At 37.9% G+C, this 25090-nt stretch overlaps 2 protein-coding genes across 2 annotated transcripts in view; one reads left to right on the top strand and one right to left on the bottom strand.

Moving 5' to 3' along the window:
* hs6st1a (heparan sulfate 6-O-sulfotransferase 1a) overlaps nucleotides 1–23606 on the bottom strand; it is a 125261-nt gene extending 101655 nt beyond the window's left edge. Inside the window, exon 1 of the mRNA XM_082173626.1 lies at nucleotides 22827–23606. Within this exon, the coding sequence (XP_082029752.1) occupies nucleotides 22827–23347 (521 nt within the window). The 5' untranslated portion in view covers nucleotides 23348–23606. The remainder of the gene's footprint in view (nucleotides 1–22826) is intronic.
* The window catches only part of LOC309501506 (uncharacterized protein), a 496325-nt gene that overhangs the window by 378554 nt on the left and 92681 nt on the right, over nucleotides 1–25090 (top strand). The gene's annotated exons all lie outside the window — the stretch shown is intronic.

Here is a 25090-nt window from a genome sequence, read left to right on the forward strand (position 1 = left end):
TGTCAATAAAACACTGTATATTGTGTTGTTTTTTCTCTCTTTTTTAAAAATTAATGCACTTTTTAATGTAAACCATTATAAACACTGTTTTATCTAAATGTGGTTTAGCTGTAAATTGGCGATGCCAATAAAGCATTTTAAAACTGAAAAACAACCTGAAAACTTAGTGGTCTGTGTAATAAATTAATACTTTTATTAAACAGGGATGCATTAAATGAATCAAAAGTGCAAGTAAAAACATTTATAATGTTACAAAGGATTTCCATTTAAGCACTTTCCATTGATGAAACTGTGGGGAGGAAATGGTTCCCACGAAAAAAAAACATTAAGCAGCACAACTGTTTCAACAACACTGATAATAAGTTTTGAATATTGATAAAAACGTTTGTTGAGCCCCAATTCAGCATGTTATATTTGAACAGTAATACATAAGTTTTAAAATAAAAACAATAAAAGAAAAAATCTTGAGAATGAATGAATGAATGAATGAATGAATGAATGAATGAATGAATGAATGAATGAATGAATGAATGAATGAATGAATGAATGAATGAATGAATGAATGAATGAATGAATGAATGAATGAATGAATGAATGAATGAATGAATGAATGAATGAATGAAACAGTGAGAGAGTGAGAGAGTGAGCGAGAAAATGAACAAACAAATGCATGAACTAGCAAACGAACGAACAAATGAACAAGAAAATCAGATCAATAAATTGGATGATAAACGAGAGAAAGGGTGAGCAAAAAAATGAGGACATGAAAGAGACCAAGAAAGAAGACAGGGACAGAAAAAAAAATTTTTTAAGAACACAATGCAGGAAAATGAGGACTGAAAGCAGAAGTGAAGTGCTTCAGGTAAAAGTTCAGAGGAGACTATTATCAGAAGAGTTAACATAGGGACAGACAGACACGAGGGCGCATATGCCAAAGAACAAAACCTGACGAATGAGGGCCATGTGTGTTTGTGTGTTCAGCGGCTTGATTATGAGCCTGTGTTTATGTTTCCAGGAGCCCAGTGTAGACGGGCTACCGCACAACTCAACTCCCACAACTCCCTTCCGCCCCCCTCAAACACAAATCACCCCCACGGCTCCTCGCGGCCCCCGAACGGATCCCGTTTCGCTCGTGTTCCCCTTTCTGCTGCCCGGTGAAAAGAGTTTCCCTGGTGAGAGGCTGATGAGTTACGCCTTCTTTTGATGTCAAGAGTTTGGAACACGCCTGCTCGAGCACAAAGGACAGAGAGAGGGAGAGAAGGGGAAAAACAGAGGAGAGAGCTGCTTAACAATTTTTCACACATGCTAGCCCTCCAAAAGGGCAGAGGGGGGGAGAGAATTCCATTCCGAGCACCGTGAGGAGCAGAGTTAAGACGGATGGATGAGACGATAACGGCCCCGGAGCGCTGAGGACTCCAGCACAATCATCACACTCTTCTTTTTATTAGCTGCTTGTTTCACGCAACGCCATCGCCAGGGTTTCGTCCAGAAGAACCCAGAGGAAAATGTATTGCTCCGAGGTTGCTCTTTCATTGCTCAGGCGCTTAATGGAGTTCACATTCAAACATGTTCAGTGTGTCATTCAAACTCAGTCTTATAAGTTTCTCCTAAAATTATTTGGGAGGAATACATTTAGACATGAATTAAATTCTCACAAGACCAAATGCCCTGTGGCCAGTTGCATAAACTTCTTAGACTAGTCTTAAAAGTTAGTAATTAAATTTTTTCTTCAAGACTGGTACTATATATATATATGTGCTTTTTTTTTGTTTTTTTTGTCAGTAAGTCAGTAACATAAAAAGGTAGATCGGTCTGAAAAGTAAGACTGATTACCTCTTGTCTCATAAGACACAGTCTTAATATAGTTTAGAAACTGATAGCTGATAATCTGTCAAAATTTACTTAATTTGTTTATTTCTACTAAGGAAGAGTTTCCTAAAAAGGGGTTTGTGAACCCCTGGAGGTTTGTGAGGGAACTTCAGGGGGTTTGTGAGTTGATGAAAAGCTAATAATTAATGAAATCATAAAAAATGTACATTACCATTACAAAGAGTCAGTAAGATTTTTAAATAAATGATTACATTTATCCAACAGGGATTCATTAAATGAATCAAAAGTGCAAGTAAAGACATTTATAATATTACAAATTATTTCTATTTAAAATAAATGTTGTTTTTAATACTTTCCATGTATAAAATTGTGGGGAGGAAATGGTTACCACAAAAAAAATTAAAATCATTAAGCAGCACAACTGTTTTCAACACTGATAATAAGTTTTGATAATTGATAATTGATAATAATGTTTGTTGAGCACCAATTCAGCATATTAGAATGATTTCTGAAGGATCATGTGACACTAAAGCCTGGAGTAACGGACGCTGAAAATTCAGCACTGCCATCACAGGTCTTTTTTCAAAAACATTAAAGAAAAATCTTTTCAGCAATAAAACCTATTCAAAAAACACATTTTATTTGTTTACACGCATGTCATATGACCATTAACGACATCAGAGAAACGTGGTCGGAGTTTGTGGATAAGTTATTGAAATATTAACTTAAAATCCCAGGGGTTACTTCAAGTAAATATTTTAGTTCAAAGGGGTTCGGATGACAAACAAAGTTTGAGAATACATGTACTAGGGAATCGCACTAAGCATCTGAGGTGATACTTAAAACATACCTGCAAATGGAGTTAAGTCTCCAGAGATATGAGCAATATTTGAGTATTAAAACTCCCTCTTGGTAAGCTCAAAAGAAAAATATATGAGAAGAGAAGCAAGCACAATTTGAAGTCCATTTGCTCCCCATCTAATCTTTTTGCTAAGCAAGAGAAACAACTAAGATGTTACAGAGATCTCGTTTGTGATTTTTCTTTCCTACACAAGGGGATAAAAATTAGATAAAAACAGAGAGACTCAACTATACAAAAACAAACAACCCCAAGCTAAACATTTGCATTTGTTTTGCATCATTAAAATAAGTGTCAGTGGCGCACAAGGGAAGAAACAAATGCTTTTGGTGAAGCCCTGATCTCTGATAGCACAATGGCTCAACGACCTTTAACAAAGGGCATCTGCATATGAAGAAATATCCCTCGGAGGATGAAGATGAAGATCACATGACATAATTTGAGCCCAATCACTGTCCTATCGCAGATAGAGATCTGATCTCTTCCTGATAGCGGCCCTTTACTTCCTGACGCATCACTTCCTGGAGTCGCAGGAAGCTTCAAAACATTAGAGTGTAAAACAACTCACTCAGACATTCTGAGTGGCTGTAATTTATGCTAGTAAACTTCCTACTGCTACATTTTAAATGCCTGAATAAATGCTTCAACAATGCTCCTATAAATCATATAATTACCCATTATATGCATAAGGATCAAAAAACGGCAAGCTGTGTGATAACAAACACTAACGTCTATTATAACACATTACGTCTAAATCTTATAAGCGAAACAAGTCAGATAGCACTCCGACGGTACATTTTACCCAATGCACTTTCAGCGGTTAAATGTTCTGCGAAACACGAAATGTGCATTAGACGTCTCCAGATGATTCAGCACGCTTGTCAATCAGATGCGAAGTGACTGATGACGACGTGAAAACAAACACGGTGGAGAGAGAGTAAAAGAGAAAGAGAAGCACATCATCTTCGACCCTACAAGTCGGAAGAAGTGCTCTTCGGAGCAGGCCTCGAGTGCACGGCAAAAAACACGTTGTTATAGTAAGCTGTTAAGTGCACTTTAGAGTCTTGGAGCTTGAAAAGCTCGAGTTGCTCTGTCAAAATCCTAAGTGACTGTGAGGGCGGACACGGCGTATCGCTGAGAAACACTTCGCCATAGTCGTCGTCTTCTGTCAGACACCTTTTCCTCTCTTTCTCTCTCTTCACTAGCATCTGCTTGTAGAGTAGAACTCAGCTATTAAGAGTCAGGACCACCTTAGCCAAGGTCGAGAACTTCACACCGCTTGTTCAAAGTCACAATCACGTCATGTAAGACTGACACTTTGTCGTAACCAGGCCAGGCATGATGAAGCATACATCTAATGATATTTTAAATTGTAATAATTGGATGGATGGATGGATGGATGGATGGATGGATGGATGGATGGATGGATGGATGGATGGATGGATGGATGGATGGATGGATGGATGGATGGATGGATGGATGGATGGATGGATGGATGGATGGATGGATGGATGGATGGATGGATGGATGGATGGATGGATGGATGGATGGATGGATGGATGGATGGATGGATGGATGGATGGATGGATGGATGGATGGATGGATGGATGGATGGATGGATGGATGGATGGATGGATGGATGGATGGATGGATGGATGGATGGATGGATGGATGGATGGATGGATGGATGGATGGATGGATGGATGGATGGATGGATGGATGGATGGATGGATGGATGGATGGATGGATGGATGGATGGATGGATGGATGGATGGATGGATGGATGGATGGATGGATGGATGGATGGATGGATGGATGGATGGATGGATGGATGGATGGATGGATGGATGGATGGATGGATGGATGGATGGATGGATGGATGGATGGATGGATGGATGGATGGATGGATGGATGGATGGATGGATGGATGGATGGATGGATGGATGGATGGATGGATGGATGGATGGATGGATGGATGGATGGATGGATGGATGGATGGATGGATGGATGGATGGATGGATGGATGGATGGATGGATGGATGGATGGATGGATGGATGGATGGATGGATGGATGGATGGATGGATGGATGGATGGATGGGCAAATTTACCACTTTACCACACAACTAGCACTGCATACTGTGACAAATCTGATGATCTCTTGTGTATGTCTTGACTGGTTAGATCACGAATTACATAAAACCAGCAAAGATAAATCGCATCTAAACAACCGTCAACAGCACTTATGTTTGCAAGAATCCGATGCAAAGTCAGCAGAGAAAGAATCCAACATTCCCCTACATGTCCACGATTAGCATTTTCCCACAATTCAATTAGCACGCTTGTCAAGCAAAGAGGGTGGTTTCACACGGTCTGTTTGATTCCAGCTACAGTGCCTATAACAAAAACACAAATTTCAGTCTGATTGCACAAATCTTACAAAGAATACAAGATTCAGGTGAAATCCTAACGGTCTCAGTGACGTGGACATCAGGAGGGATTTGTGAAGTGTGTAAAAAAAAAAAAAATTATCCAGACAACTGGAAACCACAGGGGACGCTCCCACTCATGGCAGGCAGACAAATCCTTTCAATACATCACCATACAAACAGAAAGCAAAAAAATCTCATTGTACTCTTGCCAAGTACTTGCACTCCTTCACTCTTTCGTACACTCACTCTTCATTTCCTCCTCCTTCCATCTCCCTCCCTTACATTATGGCTTTCTGTCAGTGGATATACGTTTTTTTTTCTGCTTCCTCTGCAACCTCCCGCATTTCTCTTCTCTCGTTGATGGCAAATCATCTTCTGTAATGGACTGAGATGCTGACAGCCAAAGGTCACCTGATTCATGTCACGGCACCAGCTGGATTATGACGGAATACCCCCCCCCCCCCCCCACCCCACCCCACCCCCACATCACCCTCACCTCTCCTTGCATTATTCACTTCATCCCTCCGTCTTACTCAGTTTCTAATAGTCAGAGTCACTTTCTCTCTCTTTTACTCATTAATTCACTCTCTCTCCTCTGTACAAAAGGTGATGGCACAGGTTTCACTTCCTGTGCACAAGAAAATCACATTAACTGGTGCAAATTGTTTAAGTAAATCAGCAAATAAACCTGCAAGTTTAAACCCAAGAGGATCATTCCTGTTTGCTCTCACTTGTAAGCTTCATGAAAATCGTAAATGATGGAAATTCATAAAATCTTTTAAAACCAAGGAATTTTATAATAATAGTTTTAGGTTTTTCTTGCAATGCTCAGCTCTACAATATTTCATCATTTTGGATATTTCTCTTTGCAAGAAAAAACACAAATATATTTTTTAAAATCCTTATCCAACAATCATGACCAAAAGAGTTTGTACTCTACAAAGACCAATTTCTAACGTACAAAATAGATACTGTATAGCTGAGGATAACAACAAAAAGAATTGAAATGAGGTTTCTTGACTTTAAAATTCCATGACTTTTCAGGCCAGTAAGTCACAATTCTTATGGGACATTTATGAAAAATAGGCTGCTATTATAGGTTTTAATAATAAAACATTATAAGTGGACTTCAGGGGGGAAATTTGGCACATTTGATATGTAAAAATTAACTTATTTCTTATGCTGCATCCAACATGGATAATAACTCTAGAGATACACTAGTGAAAGCCCATATTAGAAAGCAGTTCAACACTACTCAAGTGTTCAACTCTGATGGTAGAAATCCTTTCTCATATGCAAAAACCTGCTTAATTCTTGACTTGAGATGTTTGCCAAACTGCAGAACACTTCAATGTAAAAATGAGTGTTAAATACGCCCTCAAGAGACAATCACAGCACACTAAATCTAGCCCAACATTACAGTGTAAAGAAAAGTAAAGAAAGAACACTTTCAAACAGCGTTTTAGGAAGGATTTAAAAAAAAAAAACTCAGAACACACACAACAAAAAGTGTTAAATACGTTCTAGAACGTGACAGTTAAACGTATAGTCAATGCTCCGACCTCATCTTTCAAAGTGAATTCATCCCGACACGCCTGGCCAATGACTCCATGACTGTGATCTTCAGTCGTTTTACCAGAAGCTGCCGTGTGATCTACTAACAAGTCAACAAAGCTCTTGTGAGTCATCCATCATGTTTAAGCACTGATATGGAGAGTATCAACATCTGCTGAAATGTCAGCCCTCAAATAAAGGCTGTGGAGCAGTGAGTCTATCACTGGAGTCACTTTAAACCCAACAGAGTGAATCACAAGGGCTTTCCCCACATAGGACCCCACTTTTTGGGGTTTTCACCACTTGTATTGACAGAGACAGGCAATTACTGGGAAAAAAGAGAAGGAATGGGACTAGGAAATGTCAAAACCTAGATTTAAACAAGTGTCTTCTGCATGAGAAACTTGTCTGGAGCATGTGCACTATAACCAGTGCTGTTATTAACTAAAATTAAAACTATTAAATTTGTTTTTGGTAATTGAAATGAAGCTGAAAATTAAATTAAATAAATATAAATATTAGATGGAAAAAAATTAAACCTAAACGAAAATTAGAAATGATGCCTTGGCAACTAACTGAAAGAAGTTGAAGCTGAAGGACTAAAATTACTGCAGTATAACTGAAATAAAAATTAATTAAAGCTAAAACTAATACAAATTATAAAAGCACACAAAATGACTAAAACCTAAATTTGCAATCTAAAGTTTAAATGAAAACTGAAAACTGAAGAAAAAAAAGAAAAGAAAAAAAGCTAATCCAAATTATGAATTAATACTATGATAACTCCAACAAGGCCCAATTTGGAGGGGAATTTTTAATTACATCTTTTAAATTAAATTTAAATGTATTGATAAAGAAGAAATCATCAATATACATCCTATAAATCAATAACAATAAATAAAGAAAGAAAGAAAGAAAGAAAGAAAGAAAGAAAGAAAGAAAGAAAGAAAGAAAGAAAGAAAGAAAGAAAGAAAGAAAGAAAGAAAGAAAAAAAGAAAGAAAGAAAGAAAGAAAGAAAGAAAGAAAGAAATAAATAAATAAATAAATAAATAAATAAATAAATAAATAAATAAATAAATAAATAAATAAATAAATAAATAAATAAATAAATAAATAAATAAATAAATAAATAAATAAATAAATAAATAAATAAAGAAAGAAAGAAAGAAAGAAAGAAAGAAAGAAAGAAAGAAAGAAAAAGAAAGAAAGAAAGAAAAACAATATAAATTTGACTATTAATTTGACTATTAATTAACATCAACTTTTGTTGTATGGAAAAGAGCAGCCCACACATTCTGAAAAACATCTCCTTTTGCTTTTCACAGGAGAAAAAGTCTTATAAGCTGCAAATGGCATGAGGATGAGCAAGATGACAATTTTAATTTCAAGTGAACTATTCCTAAAATCACCAAAACATTAAAGACAATCCTTGCTACTTCATAAACTCATTCAGAAGCAAATGTCCCCCTCACTGAAAAAGAAATTGTGCATACAACAGGGTGTGCAAATGATACAGCAATAAAAAATACAAAGCTAAAGTTGCACGATTTATACAAGTTCATCAGAATTCCAATCTCAGCTTGTTGTAGACGCAGGGTGAGGTCGTTTTAACCAACAATGACCCCACTTTTCCATGCAAAAGAATGTAAATCTTTCTTTGGAAAACACAAGAGACCTGGGAGCTTGTTTTTAAGAGGCCTCACATTAGCAGAGATCCCATCTCCCTCCTGCTGCTCTCAGAGAGACAGACAGAGAAAAGGGGTTTTGTGGGCTGCCTCCTATAGGGCCACTGACACGGGACGACTGACGGCCCAACTGGGCACAGATGTGAGTGGGAAAAGATTGATGCACTTCATATGAATAGTTCATTAAATAAACATTCTGAAACATAAAGCCGCTTTGTGTCAATACAGATCTGTAGACTCACTCAAGTGGGAGTATGGCATCTCTAATGTTCAGGAAACAGACACTTCTTGTGAACAAATCTGTTTAAAATGAAAATAAACAATGGAGTCCGAGTGAATGACTTTTGTGTGAATGAGTCAAAAAGAACTGTGGCAGTTACATTGATGTTCAACTCTTCACCTGCCAATGACAGAATTTTTTCTTTTCTTTTATGACACAAAGCTTCCTCGCTAGAATTTCCCAGCAATCCATGTTTTCATGTTTCGCGATCATCAAACATTCAACATCATATAAATAAGCATTAAGCTAGATATTTATTTATTTTTAAAGCAGAGACTCTGTTCTTTCTTTTGATATATTGTATGTTCAGATATTCATTCAATAAAATACTCTGCCATGAAAGTTTTGCGGGGGGAAAAATGCTGGAGCTGGCTGGCAGATTTTTTAAAAACAACTGGCAGGGAAAGAGATAATTGATGGAATCTGGTGGATAATACTATAGTACTTCTATAGTCAAGTCTCTAATAATTTGACTTGTCCCAAGGTTTGTAAAAATAGAATAGAATAGAATAGAATAGAATAGAATAGAATAGAATAGAATAGAATAGAATAGAATAGAATAGAATAGAATAGAATAGAATAGAATAGAATAGAATAGAATAGAATATTACAGTTCAAATAATAAAGTTTTGGACAGAGAAAGTGCAATTATATGCAATTTTTTTTTACTGTTTTAACTGATATATGGGTTGAAATTATTTTCTATTGTAAAGAGAAAACTTAGTTTTATTGAAATAGAAACAAAAATGTTTTAAAACAAACCATGGTGTTATCATCATGATAGACTGAAATAAACACCACGGTATGTTTCTGTAAGAATGATGCTGGAATCAACTATTATACTCGATGAATGATTTACTGAAGAGTATTTGCTTAGACTATCCCAGTCAGACATTGCTAATGTGTAACCGATTGTACAAATTTATGAGGCGTTATGCAATTTCTCAGTGCAAACAAACATACGGGAATAAAGTGGGAAAAGCTGCACACAAGCCATCTTGGAATTCTCAAGGCTGAGTTTGGACTCAGACAGGGCTTAATAACACAGCGGGGGGGTTCTCTCCCTCCCCCACCAGAAAAGCATCAAGGCAGAACTCTCTGCAGACCATGAAGCATGCTGGGTAATTCCAGAGAGGCTTTTGTTGAGCAGCGGTCAGATGAGGTCTATAACAGGTTCCCAGGAGAGGGACACAGAAGAAGCGGAGGATGTGGAGAAGCGGAGAAGTTTGGGAAAAGTCTCCTGTAGATGCGGGAGAAAAAGAAAAAAAAATTCATTTGGATTCCTCTTTCACTCGGCTCAAACTCCAACCTGTCTCACTCAACTCCAGTGACTCAAAGGAAGAATCTCGCTTCTCTTTCTCACTCTTCACCCCTCCTCTCTCGCTCTCTCCTCTGCAGAGGCAATAAATCAAGCCTGTACTCCCTCTCTCTCCCTCTCACTTTAGTAGATAACGCCGCACTGAGCTGCCAGCTCACTGGAGTTGTCGACAGCATGGCCGTATCAGCAGAAAAACACATAATACAAGAACATCATGTGCCATAATACGGCCCCCACAAATAAACTTTCCTCCCCAGTTTAGTGCTCTCTAGAGTGGGGCGGTACAGGACACGGGGAAAGGGAGTCTTAAGCCCTACTCATACGAGACACGCATGGGGATTTTGATCCTGTTGGGATTTAGCATGTCATGTTAAAATTATGAAGCAAACTGTCTATTGTTTTTCCGGCTAACTGTTCTCATTTAATTTGACCCTTGTCGAATGGCATAAGTAAAGCAAATGCTGTGGTGTGCACCTTCCTTATCGCCAATTTTCTGGGTAAAACAACAGCACGCATGGCATCCCATCTAAAAATGTAATCAATTAGGAGAGTCTGATCATGAACTGCTCAAAATGGCCATTGTAGAAGCATCCTTAATTAATGCCTTCTCTTAATTATATAGATAATATTGTAATTCCATTATTTACCCATAACATCGCATCCAAAGCACATCATGTACTATAACACCCATATCTTGACAATAGATGCTGCCGCTTAGTAATTTCTACAAAGATCCCCCAATCCCATCCAAATCAGTTAGTTCAATAACAGACATCTGACCTTAATGGTCTCAAATAACTCAAACATAGTTTAAAAAAGGAATACCATCCGAAAAACGCTTAAAGCCTGGTGCACACTGTGCGATTTATTATAGTCCTTTACGATTGTTGCTTGTCAGACTGTACGAACATGATCATCGCTGTAAGCCATGTCACACTGTAAGATCTCAGTTGTCATAAAATGTCAGAATGCATGGCAGTCAAGACGCGTTAAAAACGGATGCATGCAAGAAAACTGGGAGTCTGGAGTTTTACATCATCAATCAATGACACGTTCGGTGACACTGAGCTGCATTACACACGGGATTGAAATGGTGGCTACAAAGAAATCTCTATCGTTAATTTTGGTAATGGCTAGAGTCATTTGGTAATGGCTAGGTAATGGTAAAGTCACACTACAGGACTGAGAGTCAAATCTTCACTGCCAGAATTTCGTCAAATTTGATCGCAATGGTCATTAATCGGCTGTCGGTGAACATGTCAAACTAACGATCAAAGACTTCAGATTTGAGATTAGGATCAGAGTAATCTTTTAGGTTTAGCAAAATTTGTCTCAGACGGCCAAATCGTGTCCAAAATTGCACAGTGTGCACCCGGCTTTAGACTCTTTTTGCACATTTCATTCTCATCATTGCACACTATAAACAAAATCTGATGTCAAATGGTCTGCACCACTGCACCATCAAACAACTTTCCACAACTCCTACATATTTGGCACTTTCAATGGATACTCATCCGATACACCGCCAAGATGCATAAATGATAGATGCACTTGACCTCTCTTAAGCATTATCAAAGAGCATCAGTAGATCACTGGGAGATATCTTTAAAAATGGATCAATCCATTTTCCAAAGTTTACAAAGGCATGCACCTTGCATGCACAATATTTTACCCAAAATCTTGAGTTTCAAACATTTCAGAAAAGACTACAAGCTTTACCCTTTTTTGCAGGTACCATTTGTTCCTTTAAAAAAGGGGGGGGGGGGGGGGGAATGAATCCCCATAAAATGTGCTACATTTACAGGAAGTGGATCACAATTTATAAAACATAAGTGAAAAGATCAAAGACACTAAGATGCACAAAAGTCTTTAAAAACATTGGTTTATAAGAAGGAGCTTGTTATTTGAATGTTGTGCAGTTATACAAACGCTCATTAAAAGACTGCTTGTTAGGTGGGAGGCACTGTACGAAAAAAAACATTAACCTGTGCTTTTATTGAATAAAATAGCAAAGACGAGAAAAAAAAAACTCATGAGCCTCAAGTCATTATTAACACTAGAAGTGCCATGGCGGTCATTTTGACCGTTTTGAATTTTATATCTGCAATAACTTTGTTGAAAAAATAAATAAAATCCTGCCGGTACCTGACTTTTCCTAAAATTGTCTGTATTTTCATTTAAAATGTTTTTCATATAAATTGCACATAAGGCAAAAAAACAAATGAACATATTTACCTATTTCGGCCATAGACGGTCATATTGACCGCACTGAATTTCGCGGTATTATTATAGGCTATACCAATATACACAACAATAAAATGTGGTAAAAATACACAAAACATATTCAACAACAAATAATTTAAATGCAATGATATTCAGAACAGAACAAGAATGAAAACATAACTATAAACAAGCCAAAATGAAATACTTTATAAGCGAAAGTGAAAGTAAGCGGCGTTAGGCTCACGTAATTCTCTAATTAGAATCAAAATGTTTCAACATTTGCGATGTATTTGGATGGTAAACTATTTTAAACTAAACTACTTTATTATAGGCTTTGTACTTCACTCACGTTCCAATATCGACGGAAAAAATCATCCTCTTCACACGTGCAAAATGGTACGAATTGTACGAGGCTATACTGACTATATAAACAGAGCAGTGGAATTTGTATATGTTAGGTTGACTATTTTATTATGGCTATAATGAACAGGCTGCAATGTCAAGACTGCAATGTTGTAATATGGTGTGTGTGTGTGTGTGTGTGTGTGTGTGTGTGTGTGTGTGTGTGTGTGTGTGTGTGTGTGTGTGTGTGTGTGTGTGTGTGTGTGTGTGTGTGTGTGTGTGTGTGTGTGTGTGTGTGTGTGTGTGTGTGTGTGTCGGCGGGCGCGATCGAACAGTGGAAACATGAAAACATAGGCTACTCCGTTATTTTGTTCAGGACATCTACAGATATTATTTATAAATGTATAATTAAACTTGTTTAAATGTAAAGTTTGGTGTTGTTTTGTTTTTAAAATATATCCTAATACAATAAATGCATTAATCTCTCAATTGGGTATGTATCATTAAAGATATAGAGTTTGGAATCTAGCGGTCAAAATGACCGCTCGCGGCAGTTCTAGTAGTTATGGAATTCTGGCACTTCTAGTGTTAAGAAACTTCTGTTCAGTTGTTTTGCACTTAGTCATTTACAGTCTAGTATTATATGATATTACATACAATAGTACTGTGGATAATTAACTTGTATAAGTGAAATTAGGTGAAAGTAATTGTGAGTTATGACAGTCGGAAAGTTTGATGTTCTGCTCCAGCCCTGCTTTAAAATATATATATACATTTATTACGGAAGAGATAACGAACAGTCATCCGGTCATTAATAAACCCAGACAGGGTGATCAGGATATTTTGTATCACTCCAAAGCGGTTTATAATTCATAATCACACTCATTACATGGCTGCTTATCAAATAAACACATAAATGGACATAAAATATAAATCTAAGTATAAATCTTAATTATCGTACTTATAAAGACTACAGAGAACACATGCATATGTGATGAAACAGGTTTTCCAGTCAGTTATACAGTGCTGCTATGAAATTGTAGTTGACCATTTAGAATCAAGTATGAGTATTAAAATGTTTCATTACGCCTAGTTCATATAAACGGTTTTCGCCCGTAAAACTTTCGCCCATTGCGGTTTTTCACACCCTGTCTTGACACTTCATGAACAGGCTTCTGAGGCAGCCTGGGATTGTCAAGAGTTTTGAAATGAACACTAAAACAGTCTCCTAACATCAGACGGTCTGAAGAAGGAAGTCTTTAAGAAATTAGTGAAGACCTGCTGAAAACCTGCTTTAGCTATTGGTTGAGGGATTTCAAGGCGGAATTCGTGGCTTTGCAAATTAACGCTCGGCAGCGAACCAACTCACACAGGGAGAGTGGAGGCCCTAATTATGAATTATAAAAATGTTTGCTAATTAGTCATTGCGTGGCAATTTGTCCACAGCATGCAGAAATCAATTTGGTGCTATCGCCGAGGGCTTTACCTGGCAACGCGGCGCACAACAAGACTTCAAAGCCAATGTCCATCATATCGCCAGCAACGTTTCGGCAGGAGCCACACTGGCCAAAACTGGAAAGTGAAGAAAATTAGAACAATATTCCAAATCACACAGGATTAAAAAAAAAAAGTAATGAGTGAAAAGCAGAGATGGCCAGAGAGAATATTTTTGAGCAAGTGTTTCGTAAACAAGGATGTAAGATAAAGAAAACTGCACACATATAAAGCGATAGCAGGAGCGAGAAAAGAAGAAAAAAAAAGACCAGAGCAACCATGTTCACTCTAGCATTAGCAGCGGAGTTGTGTTCATCTTCATGTATTCATTTATGCTAAACACAAAGGGCAGGCTGAAGGGTGGTCAAGTCTTTGTTTATTAAAAAGCCATTAGAGATAGAGGAGGCACTGAAGCGCTCAATCATGCAGTGCAGACATTAGGTCCAGCTCAAGGGCACGTTTCTCTTCACGGGCCACAGGATCTATATTATCAGACAGCAGCCCGGGAACTTCCTTTGTCTCATTCATATTAATATGCAAGCAAGTTGAGAAACTGACCTGGCTGTTCAGTAAAACAATAGAAAAAATCAGATATGAATATATAGAATGATAAAGAGTGACCAATTGTGTCATGGTCAAGCAGTCAGCAGTTTAAAAAAGATATATCAAATAAAAATATATACATATATATAAATACTAGAGTGTAAAACACAAAGATGTTAATGTGAACAACAGCAGAGGACTTAAGGCCAGTATCATCTTTACACTTGTAAGCTAACGATCATAAAGCACACAAAGATAGAGGAAGCTTCTCCGGGTAAGCACTTTGTTTGCTAGAACTCAGCGTCCTTGGCTAATTTAGCATGCTGATCCTAAAACACCGTCAGCCCGTCACGACCTTCCCTTGAACTGCCCTAGATCAGTTCACAGAACTTCACACACACTTATAATCTCTGTTAGCACTTTGTCTTCACACAGTTGAGATGTCAGATGACAAAAAAAAAAACACTCTCTCTGAAATGTGAGTGATAGCACCTCTTAGCGCAAGACGTTCATTGAAAAAGTAAGAAAAAAAACAGCTTATCTAACAGAAACACTATTGAACGCTGTCGAGCAATTACCAAACCTCCACAGACAACAAGCAGAAATGGGCCGAGATAATCAGCAAAGAACGAGGTAAACAAGAAGCTTTTCAGTATCAGAGCCAGTGATATGAAAACTGGCTTTCATCATATAATAAAAATGAAGTGAAAAGGTATTTTTGGCTAGGATGCCCTTACAAGGGATGTGCAAAGTTACATGTATTCAGTCAGAAGGTTGACTGACTGACTAGTCAAATAATTGATCTTATGGAATCCCAGTATAATTAGGCTGGATTCAAGTTGACCAGAAGCAACTTGGACATGTTTCTTAGTGGCCATTTACATGAGTTGTGCAAAATGGCTAGACAAAGCAAAGCAACGCAAAGGCATAGCAACTTTGCTAAGCATCTAGTCAGTAGTCGGATGATTAGTGTTCCATCCTTAGACCCAGAATATCTGATTGCGAATACAAGTTTAAAGATGAATTATATCACAATTTGAAGTGAAAATGCAGATAGGAGGCAAACATAGAAATCAAATGTTCTTAGAGCAATTCGTCCGAAAGCACGGGGTGATTTCGCAGTGGGTGGGACAGATTCCACATTACCACATAACGGGCTTTGAGCAGCCTGTATTTAATCCACACTGATCTGATGGGATTAACACATCGAGGTCAGGCTACTGCTATCAGGCCTGGCTCCAAGCTCTTTTTCTTACCGGCCCAGGATAAACTGGCCCGTCAGAACCTCTGCTTTCTGCTCCAAGCAGATCTGGAGACCGCCAAGCCATCTGGCTCACGCTCCCAGAGCCAGAATCCGGGTTCACGCGGAGAGCTGGAGGATTTTATAAGCTCCGAGCTACTGACCTCCAAACCACAAAGATCACACAATTGCTAACCACATCAGACAATAATTTGTGGAGTGGCAAACCTACACCAACATGCACACACTCTTAAGCAAAGCAACAAACCTATAAGAGTCACAGTGTGGCTCTTTATTCCCCACGGCCAAATGTGGAGGACACAATCTTCAAAAACTGACTGTAGTAAAGAACATAATCAAATATCAAGCACTATACTTGCTAATGATAATTTCTTTACGCCGATGGTGCTTTGGGCTTCACACATTTGTTTCACTCGATCATCTACTGTGCCAAAGTAACCAACTTCCAAACTCTACCTTGAGGAAATATGGAGCCGACTGAACTTCACATGGTATGTTTACATTTTTGTCATTAGGAATGAATCCAATTCGTTCTGTTCATATGAACCCTAAATGTTGCAATCAGATTAACATATTACAAAGAAAACTGCAACACATCCATAGTGCCATTTGCCACATTCAGAGCCAGAGAAAGCCACCACGAGTATAATTGGTGTTTTTCCATTGATAGCATAACTAAAAAGAAAGCTGACATTTATCTCAGAAGAGATTTTTAAGCAAATAATTAGTATATATTTAGTCTCATCCACTGACCAGTCAGTAAGACATGAGACGAAAATAAACTTCTGCATGTTTGTATGAAATAAAACGTATCTAGTATAAACATCACGGCACAGCACGTGTGTGAAAGGCATTTTTGAATCCAATTAAGAAAATAGTTTACATGGTCATTTTTTTCCCTATTGATCAGATTATTTCAGGTCTACACCAACCATTTCAATTGAATGTGAATTTAATTCAGATCAAGCTCAGTCGGATCGACCAAAATGTTTACATGAAGACTTTTCAATCAGACTGGGCCATCAATCCAATTATAGACAGATTTTGAATACATTTTAACATAGCAACACATGTTCTTCGCCTATAGCATTATTACCTGTACATGTACACAGACAGTGAGTGTGATGATGTCCCGCCCACATATAGTGACATCATGCGCTATAATCTACAGCGAGCAGGTCTGAAGGCTTGAGGTTTAAAAAATTAAATATTGATATATTAAAGTAACTATTGTTATTCATAATACAGAAGGCAGTTGTCCATTAGAAGTGCCAGCCATTTTATAAATTACAGCAAATCTTCCATTAAAAGACATTCTCTCTAATGTTCTAGTCACGCTTGGGGTAAACTGTGCGGCCCATATCCATAAAGCCACAGTGTGGAAAATTATCTTGCCAGTTTGATTAGACACTGACATCGCTGAAGGAACAGGAAGAGATATGGAGAGAGAGAGAGAGAGAGAGAGAGAGAGAGAGAGAGAGAGAGAGAGAGAGAGAGAGAGAGAGAGAGAGAGAGAGAGAGAGAAATGAGTGTGTATATATATGAAATTAAAAGAAAAGACTGACAGCAGTACCGCATGATTTTTATGTGCAAGTTTATTGGACTTGGACTCAAAATCTGCTGCAATATCTTTAAATAGACAGGACATGGGGGAAAAAAGTGACAGTAGGTGCACACGTCCCAGAATCCTCTCTCATCAATTATACTCATGCACACAAACACACATGGGCACATTCCTAGGAGAATTCATATTTATAGATACTCAGAACAGGGTCCATAAGTCTAAGATCACTAATGCTTAAATATAAAAAAAATATATATATATATATATATAATTAATACATTTGTTACATTACTGTCAACATGATAAATTAAATGAAACGCTGAACTGAAAAATTAGGAAAAGTTAAAAGACGTGTGTGTGTGTGTGTGTGTGTGTGTGTGTGTGTGTGTGTATATATATATATATATATATATATATATATAAATACACAAGTAAATAAATGAGTAAATTATGAATTAATGTAACGCCATAGCTTTTAAATTGTTCAAAATTCTAAAATAAATTAAAAAAAAATCTAAAATGTGGTCTCAGACATCTGGACTCCAAATCATTTTGGTTTACTTTCAGATTCATTTGTTTCTTTCTATTTTGTCTGTTTTAATAATTACAGAGGATACAGATCTTTCTCTCTCCATGATCTGAAGGCAAGCTCATATAGGCCTAATATGATAATTTTCAAATTACTCTTTGCAGCTCACAACTGCATGCCAATAAAACGTGCAATTTCATTTTTCCCCAAAATAATCACAATAAATGTCTAGTATAAGGAACGTGACAATGTGGTTTGGTACCCCATCGGCACCTTGTCATTTGAAGTTAATTGTGTCTGCTTGATCACTGCGCCAGATATCCTAACCAGGCTGCCCCCCAACTGGGACTCTATCTTCATCTATGAGGGCTAGAAATGGGAAATCACGGCAAATAGATTACATAAAGAGACAATTCACCCGTAAATGAGAATTCTGTTATGAATAGCTACATCTCAGTCAGTTTCTCGCAGCTATTGTATGGCTAGTATAAAAGCAGCAAAAGACTCACATTTTTGAAGCCTGGCAACCATTGGTCACCATCGCTATATGGAAGAGAGCAACCTGGATGTTTTGCTAAAAAATAAGAATGCACTATATATTGGCCAATTTATTGGTACTTATTTTAAATCATTTTAATTCAAGTAATGATGCCTAAATTAACTTGTAGCATTTTTAACTGATTGTGAGTGTTTGTGATTGTGTGATTGTGTCTGAGTGTTTTATTTTTTATTCCTTTAGACAAAATATTACAGAATTTTAAAATCAATGATCAGCCATGACATAAATATCAGCTTATCATTACCTGCCAGAATTAGTTGAGCAACATGAGGGGAAGTAGATGATGACAGATTTTCTTTTTGAGGTGAACTGTTAAACGTACTAAGGGGCGTCTGTCAGACCCCTTTCTACTGTTCTTACCAAGCCTATTGGTCAAAGAGCAGACGCAGACCTTTCATTAAACAGATTACATTCTGTCTAGAGCAGCAGGGGCAATGCCTGGTAGTCCACCGAGGAGGAAAAAAACACAACCGCTGGTGGCTGATTGCATACGCCTATCGCTGTGGGAAACATTCTCACACTAGGAGCCACTCTCCTCTGGTCTCCGTTCACTGGTCAGTCTGAAACCCCTGTGCTTCATGCCTGAGAGCAACACACGCCACTCGCCAGATGGCTTCCCAACTGCAACCGGTGCTTCAATGAGAATGTGGTGATACACATCTCATTAAGCAATTAAAATGCCCCCATCGCTCTCATGTCCCCCGGGGGAGCAGCACGACTTGAATGCGATTTGGAAAATGTGACTGGAAATACCAACAATCCGAATAAGACCTACGTGTAATTAAAAGCTCATCCTTCGCTATGTTAATGGTCACGAAGAGGAGAGCGAGCGACGCTCCCAAAGTCTCAGGAGCCGAGAGAGATTTAAATGTAAACAAGCCCGTTAAACTTGTCTAACAAGCATGCAGATTGGCACAGCTGTCAGATGGCTTCCAGCCTGTTGGTGGGAATGGCGCTGGCTTCCGTGAACTGTAACTCACTGGGACTGACAACAGGTGTTTAACCCTGTGCTGTGGCTCATAATCTCAAGAATAAGCAGTTAAGACTGAAGAGCGTAAGGGTGAAGTACACATCTCAGAATATTTTTGAATAAAAAGGATTTCACAAATGTGACAAATAAACTTTAAATGTCAACACCTCAACATCTATATTTAGGGAGCCAGGCTGCAATTAAAAGGATAGCAAATGCAACCAATCAAAAAAGTGTGATTCACAAACAAATGACTTATGAACCTTTCTTTATTAACGAATTGACAGATTTCTGAAAATAACCAGAAATATTAAAAATGTAAAATAAGAAGTTCCACATTATTGCTGATCTTTTAACTATAACAACCGACAAAGCATAAAATTACTTTAAAGGTGTAGTCAGCGATTTTGGAATATTTATTTGAAATCAATCCAAACAAACACACCCCTCCTTTCATTGCTCCACACCCAAAATGCACGAGGGGATGTCTCGCCAGCCCCACAGCAGCTCCAGACAAACCATGACACTCAAAAATATCCTGTTACTATAGCTAACAACAGCATATCTTGGTTCTGTGAAACAAAACCAATGTTACTTATGTATGCCTAATTATAACCCTTCATTTTTCCTCTGATATTCCTCTGACCTTTTCTCTTTTGTAATGTCGCTCAGCTATCTCTCTTTCTACAGTCTTTCTTCAAATCTCACTCTTGCTAACTCTCTCTCTCCCCACCTTCATGAGTGTATACACCCCCGTATACGCCCCCGACTTGCTGATTGGCTACAAGTGTGTTTGTTGTGCTTAGCCCAATCCACTTTCAACAGCGTTTCTCAGAAATTGCTTACTGCACCTTTAATGCACATGTCTGTGAAATGTTCAACCACTGCAACAGGTTGAATTGACAACTGTGATCATTACAACCATCTGCATCGAGCAATTATGAAATCTGGTAACTAAAAAAAAAAAAAAACTTTTAAAGATTTGTTTGTTTTTATTTGTATATGTGAGCATACATTAGTTGCATACTATATAGCATAGTTGTCATTGACATTTTCTTTTTGAAAAACTAGTCTAAAAACACATCACGAAGCCCTAAGACAAACAGCCCAGCAAACCTCAGCCGTTCAAAATCTCCACAAGAGATTTCATGGGTCATAACCAGCCCCCCTTTTCTCAGCCTTCAATGTGAACACCATCACGATTCAATTGTCTTATTTTAGTATTACTTTTCATTTTTCTTAAGCACCCAAAATCAAATTCTGAGCATTTTTACCAATACAAAAAAAAAAAAAAAAAAAAAAAACTTTGCACACAAAAAAAATGTGCAAAGGTTCAATCCTTCAATGCACCCTGCATTGGTCCTTTGAAATCACTGTAACTAATGTAAAAAAAAGAGTAATTAGATCTGTGCAACAAAGCAGCATATCAAATCCGAATTATCTATGCACAGTATTTCCCATCTAATTATCAGAATAATGCAGATATTAAAAATGAGAAATGACAAAACTTCTCACCTCTTTTACCACTGACCCTGTGCTAATTTCACAGACAGAACGAACATGTACACATGCGTGATAAATTAGAGAAGAACAGCACTGGTGTGGTCTGTCTGCCTTTATCACAGGAGAGATTAATCAAGGAGAGGAATGTGCATCCATATCAGTGCTGCATTCCTAAGGTCGCCAAAAGCAACAAGAGTAATGGCATCGCTGTGATACGAGGGATGTTTTACACTCGAGGGTATGTTGGATCTAGACTGTGTTCTTTTAGGTAGAGGAGTCGGGCTGGTGATTTACTTGCTAAATCTGATCTGATGTATTTGACTTTGCAGGGCTTAGATAATTTAATCCACAAAAATCCTATTAAAAACTAAAACAGTCTACGTGCATGGCTCTGAGATGGATTTCACATCGTTGCAAAAGTCAACATAATACACTCCACAAACAGTAACTAACTCCTTTTAAACAGACTGAAACGGAATCTAAATGGTTTTGTGTCACCATCATATAAGTGGAGAAAGATAATGAAGTCAAATTGGCATTTCTTATCCAGAATACAACAAGTTGACACTGACTACCAATGGCCAGTTATTCCTGACATGACTGCTATGGAGTGTCCTGAATGATGTGGGGAGTTCTGTAACCACTATCCTGGCAGCCAGTACGTACACAGTGTTTACAAGGGGCTGTTTTACAACACAGTAATTTTCCACCTCCATCATTGGAGAAAACACAAACATGCAGAAATTGAAACTGACACAAACATTTGACACAGCAAGTCCTGTTTTCCACCTGAAATAATAGGATAGGACCCATGTTCACTTCACAAAACTTTAACACTGTAAACATTTCGACAAAATGTTATAATTACTAAAATCCCTGTAACTATACAATAAAGCTGTGGTAAGTAAAAGCCAAGACAGAACTAACAATGAAATCACAGACAGATTTCTAATGTGTTTCATCATTTTCAGTAGTAACAGTTACTCTACTGATTTTTTACATATAGTAAAATACTATGGTTACCATGTTCATTTTTTTTGAAAGGTTGTCATCCAGTTTCATAAAACAACAGAAATTGCAACTAAACTCATAACATTGTGGGCTTTGCACACTTGAAACTTAACCCTGGTCATTGTTAACCCCAGGTAAACTTAATCCTAGCTAGGTTATCGTGTTTCATGCTGTTCATGCTTTACCCCGAGTAGTCAGGTTTCCGATATCTTACTGTACATTTATAAACTTTGGGTTAGCTTTCTTATTCGGTTATGATGTCAACAACACTGGTTTGATGGAGTGGAAACAGCACGCGACCTGTTTTAAAAACCACTTGCCCGTCCGTGGAAATGTCACCTAGACCCACTGTGCTTGTCTTACGTCTTCTGTGATACTTTCTGTGATATTTTAACCGTTTCACGCTTAAACTCAACATCGCATTAAAGTCCACGCGACGTACGTCAGTTCGTGAATATTTGGTTGTCTGTTGCCAAACAACTTAAGTTCTAGCATCGCAAGTAGTCCAGAGTTTAACAACTCAATGCAGATCTAACCCTCTTTACAAATATGAAACGTTTCTTTACACAGGCTTAAAACTGGCCTCACCTGGGGTTTCGACCAAAGTTCAGTGTGAAAAGCCCATATAAAAAGTGAAATATGGGTATACCCATTTGTGGATATTGTTTAGTTATGCATTGCGCATTGGCACATTGCAGATGAGGACAAGTGGTATTCTTGACTCACTAAAGTTTTTCTACACGCTGTGCCTCAAACCCCATTGAGACAGTATTTTGTGACTGCAGCCGCCCCAAAATGTATCGATAGACTGCTCACTGGGTTGAGACACGGACAATATTTCCCCCCTCAAAAACAATTCTACACGCATCACCTTTGGTTTTTCATCCGGCTCTCCTTTTTGTTCAAAACCCCCGGAACGCAGTTGGTCAGTTCGGTCCAGTCCGCATGTAAGCCACAACTCCAACCGGTAGAGAACCGAGAGAAGAGCCAGGTCTCTTTCCTGTTGGGTCGGTAACAGGTACACTTCTTCTGTCCCGGTCTACAGTCGCACGGAACCTCCAGCCTGACATTCTGCACCAGGTGTCTCCCGAACGTGGTGCCGCCGGTCTTCTGGATGTGGAGGAACACGATCACATCATCCCCTTTGATTTCAAAATCCAAGCTCCGCTCCAGATCCCTGATGGGGAAATAGTATTTCTTCACGTAATGTGGATCAGGAGTCGGGAAGAGATCCGCATCGTCTTCCAGCATGTACCCGTGCGGAGAGCCGAAGTTCATCATCCCCGGAGCCACGTACTGATACAAAATCAGCATGAACAGAACCGAGCCGACAACGATGAACAGAAATTTACTGCTCCTCTCAACCATGTTCCTTCCAGTGAGGAGGTTCATGTGTTACCATTTCACGGTTGCCTGTTATTTAGGGTGTCTCCATATAAACACACGGCAGTCAGAGCATCGCGCGCGGAAAGTGAATCGTCAGACACATTGGATCAGAATGGGAACGGTCGGACTCATTGCATCAGAAGTGTTGCAGTATACGATCCAGTAAGGCGCGATCTCCCTCCTTCCACCACTGTATGACACAGTGTGTTTAAAGTCCTCGACACATCGCTGTGAAGCTCCTCCAGCAGCGTGCACAGCGACACCCACTTTCCCAACACACGCGCGCGCTCCACACTCTCTCAAACACAAATGGGCACAATATTTCGTTTCTAGCGAACGCCCGCTATTCTTATTGCATTTTGATATTTCTGTAAAGACAGCAGCGTTTCCTCACAAGAAGCCAAGCAGGCAGTGAAAAAAATAAAATAATAATAAAATAATAATAATAATAAAAATTAACCGGGGAAAATAATCGACAGTAGAAAAAAAAAAAAAAAAAGATAAAATAAAATATGATGTTCCTAACAGAAGCATGAATCTGCCTCAAACTGACTACAAACAACATCCCCCTTACGAATTTAATAAAAAATGGATACACTTGATGAGACTTTGAATTAATAAAAAGCATGTTAATATAAAAAAAGTATAATTATTAAATAAAAACAACATAACTATAAAAACGCAACAAAAATATAAAATCTTTCTAGTTTTATATAAAAATAAATAATAAATAAAAAGTGCATGTCTACTTATGACATACAAAAATGCAATAAAATGAAAAACATACATGAGGATACATTACAATTTCAAATACATGTTACGTTTAAAATGCTTTAAATTATAACGCAGTGTTTTCAACTATTAGTAGTAAAAGTAGTCGCTCAACTGCGTTATTATAATCCTTGCTGGAAAAATGAAAGTATGTAGCCTAATAGATTAAAGTCTGTGATGATATAAAAATAAACTAATAATAGACTTGCCAAATATCAATTTGCCATAAAATATGTATGCCCACCTCTGATAAGATAGAAATCCTAATTAATTTGCAAAAGAAAAGTTTGTATTTTGAATGAGAGCCCACACTCCAACTTGAAAACACAGTGAAACATAAAATCAACACAGAGAAACGGTTTTGCTAGTACTCAGCCTGGACTCCTCCACCACAGCTAGTGGGCAGTATTGAGAGCTGTGTTGTATAGAGTTGTGTGAGCTGTAGTCGTGTTTTGCCATTGGCTTTTGATTTTGCCTTATTAGAGTAGCATGCCTCTCAAATTAATATATTTTATTATTATTTTGTTGTTGTGTGGGGAATTGCATGTACAAAATCTCAGTGAATGTGCTCGGAGAAGCAAGCAAAAAGAACTAAATGTATTATTGAATTATATCAATTCAATTCTATAAATATTGGTATCATACAAACAGTTTACTCCATTAAAACTACTTTACCTCAATCATATTTACCTCTTCCATATCAAACACAATGACAGGTGAATGAAAACCTAAGTAAACTCACTGACATCTATGCAAAACATCATTCTCATAAACTGATGAAACTAATGCTTATGGGTATACATTACTTAGCTAATTCACAAACATTAGTAATTCCCCTGGCTTATATCTCTCTTCTCAAAATGCCCCGATCTTGTACAAATTAACTCAAGCAAATGATGTTTGCAACTTGGTCGCTTAAATACCGCAAGCCAAATTAACATATTTTTATTTACAACTTCAGCGGCGGCCTGAAGAAAG

This window comes from Leuciscus leuciscus, assembly GCF_965113295.1.
Source record: "Leuciscus leuciscus genome assembly, chromosome: 6".
Taxonomy (NCBI): Eukaryota; Metazoa; Chordata; class Actinopteri; order Cypriniformes; family Leuciscidae; genus Leuciscus; species Leuciscus leuciscus.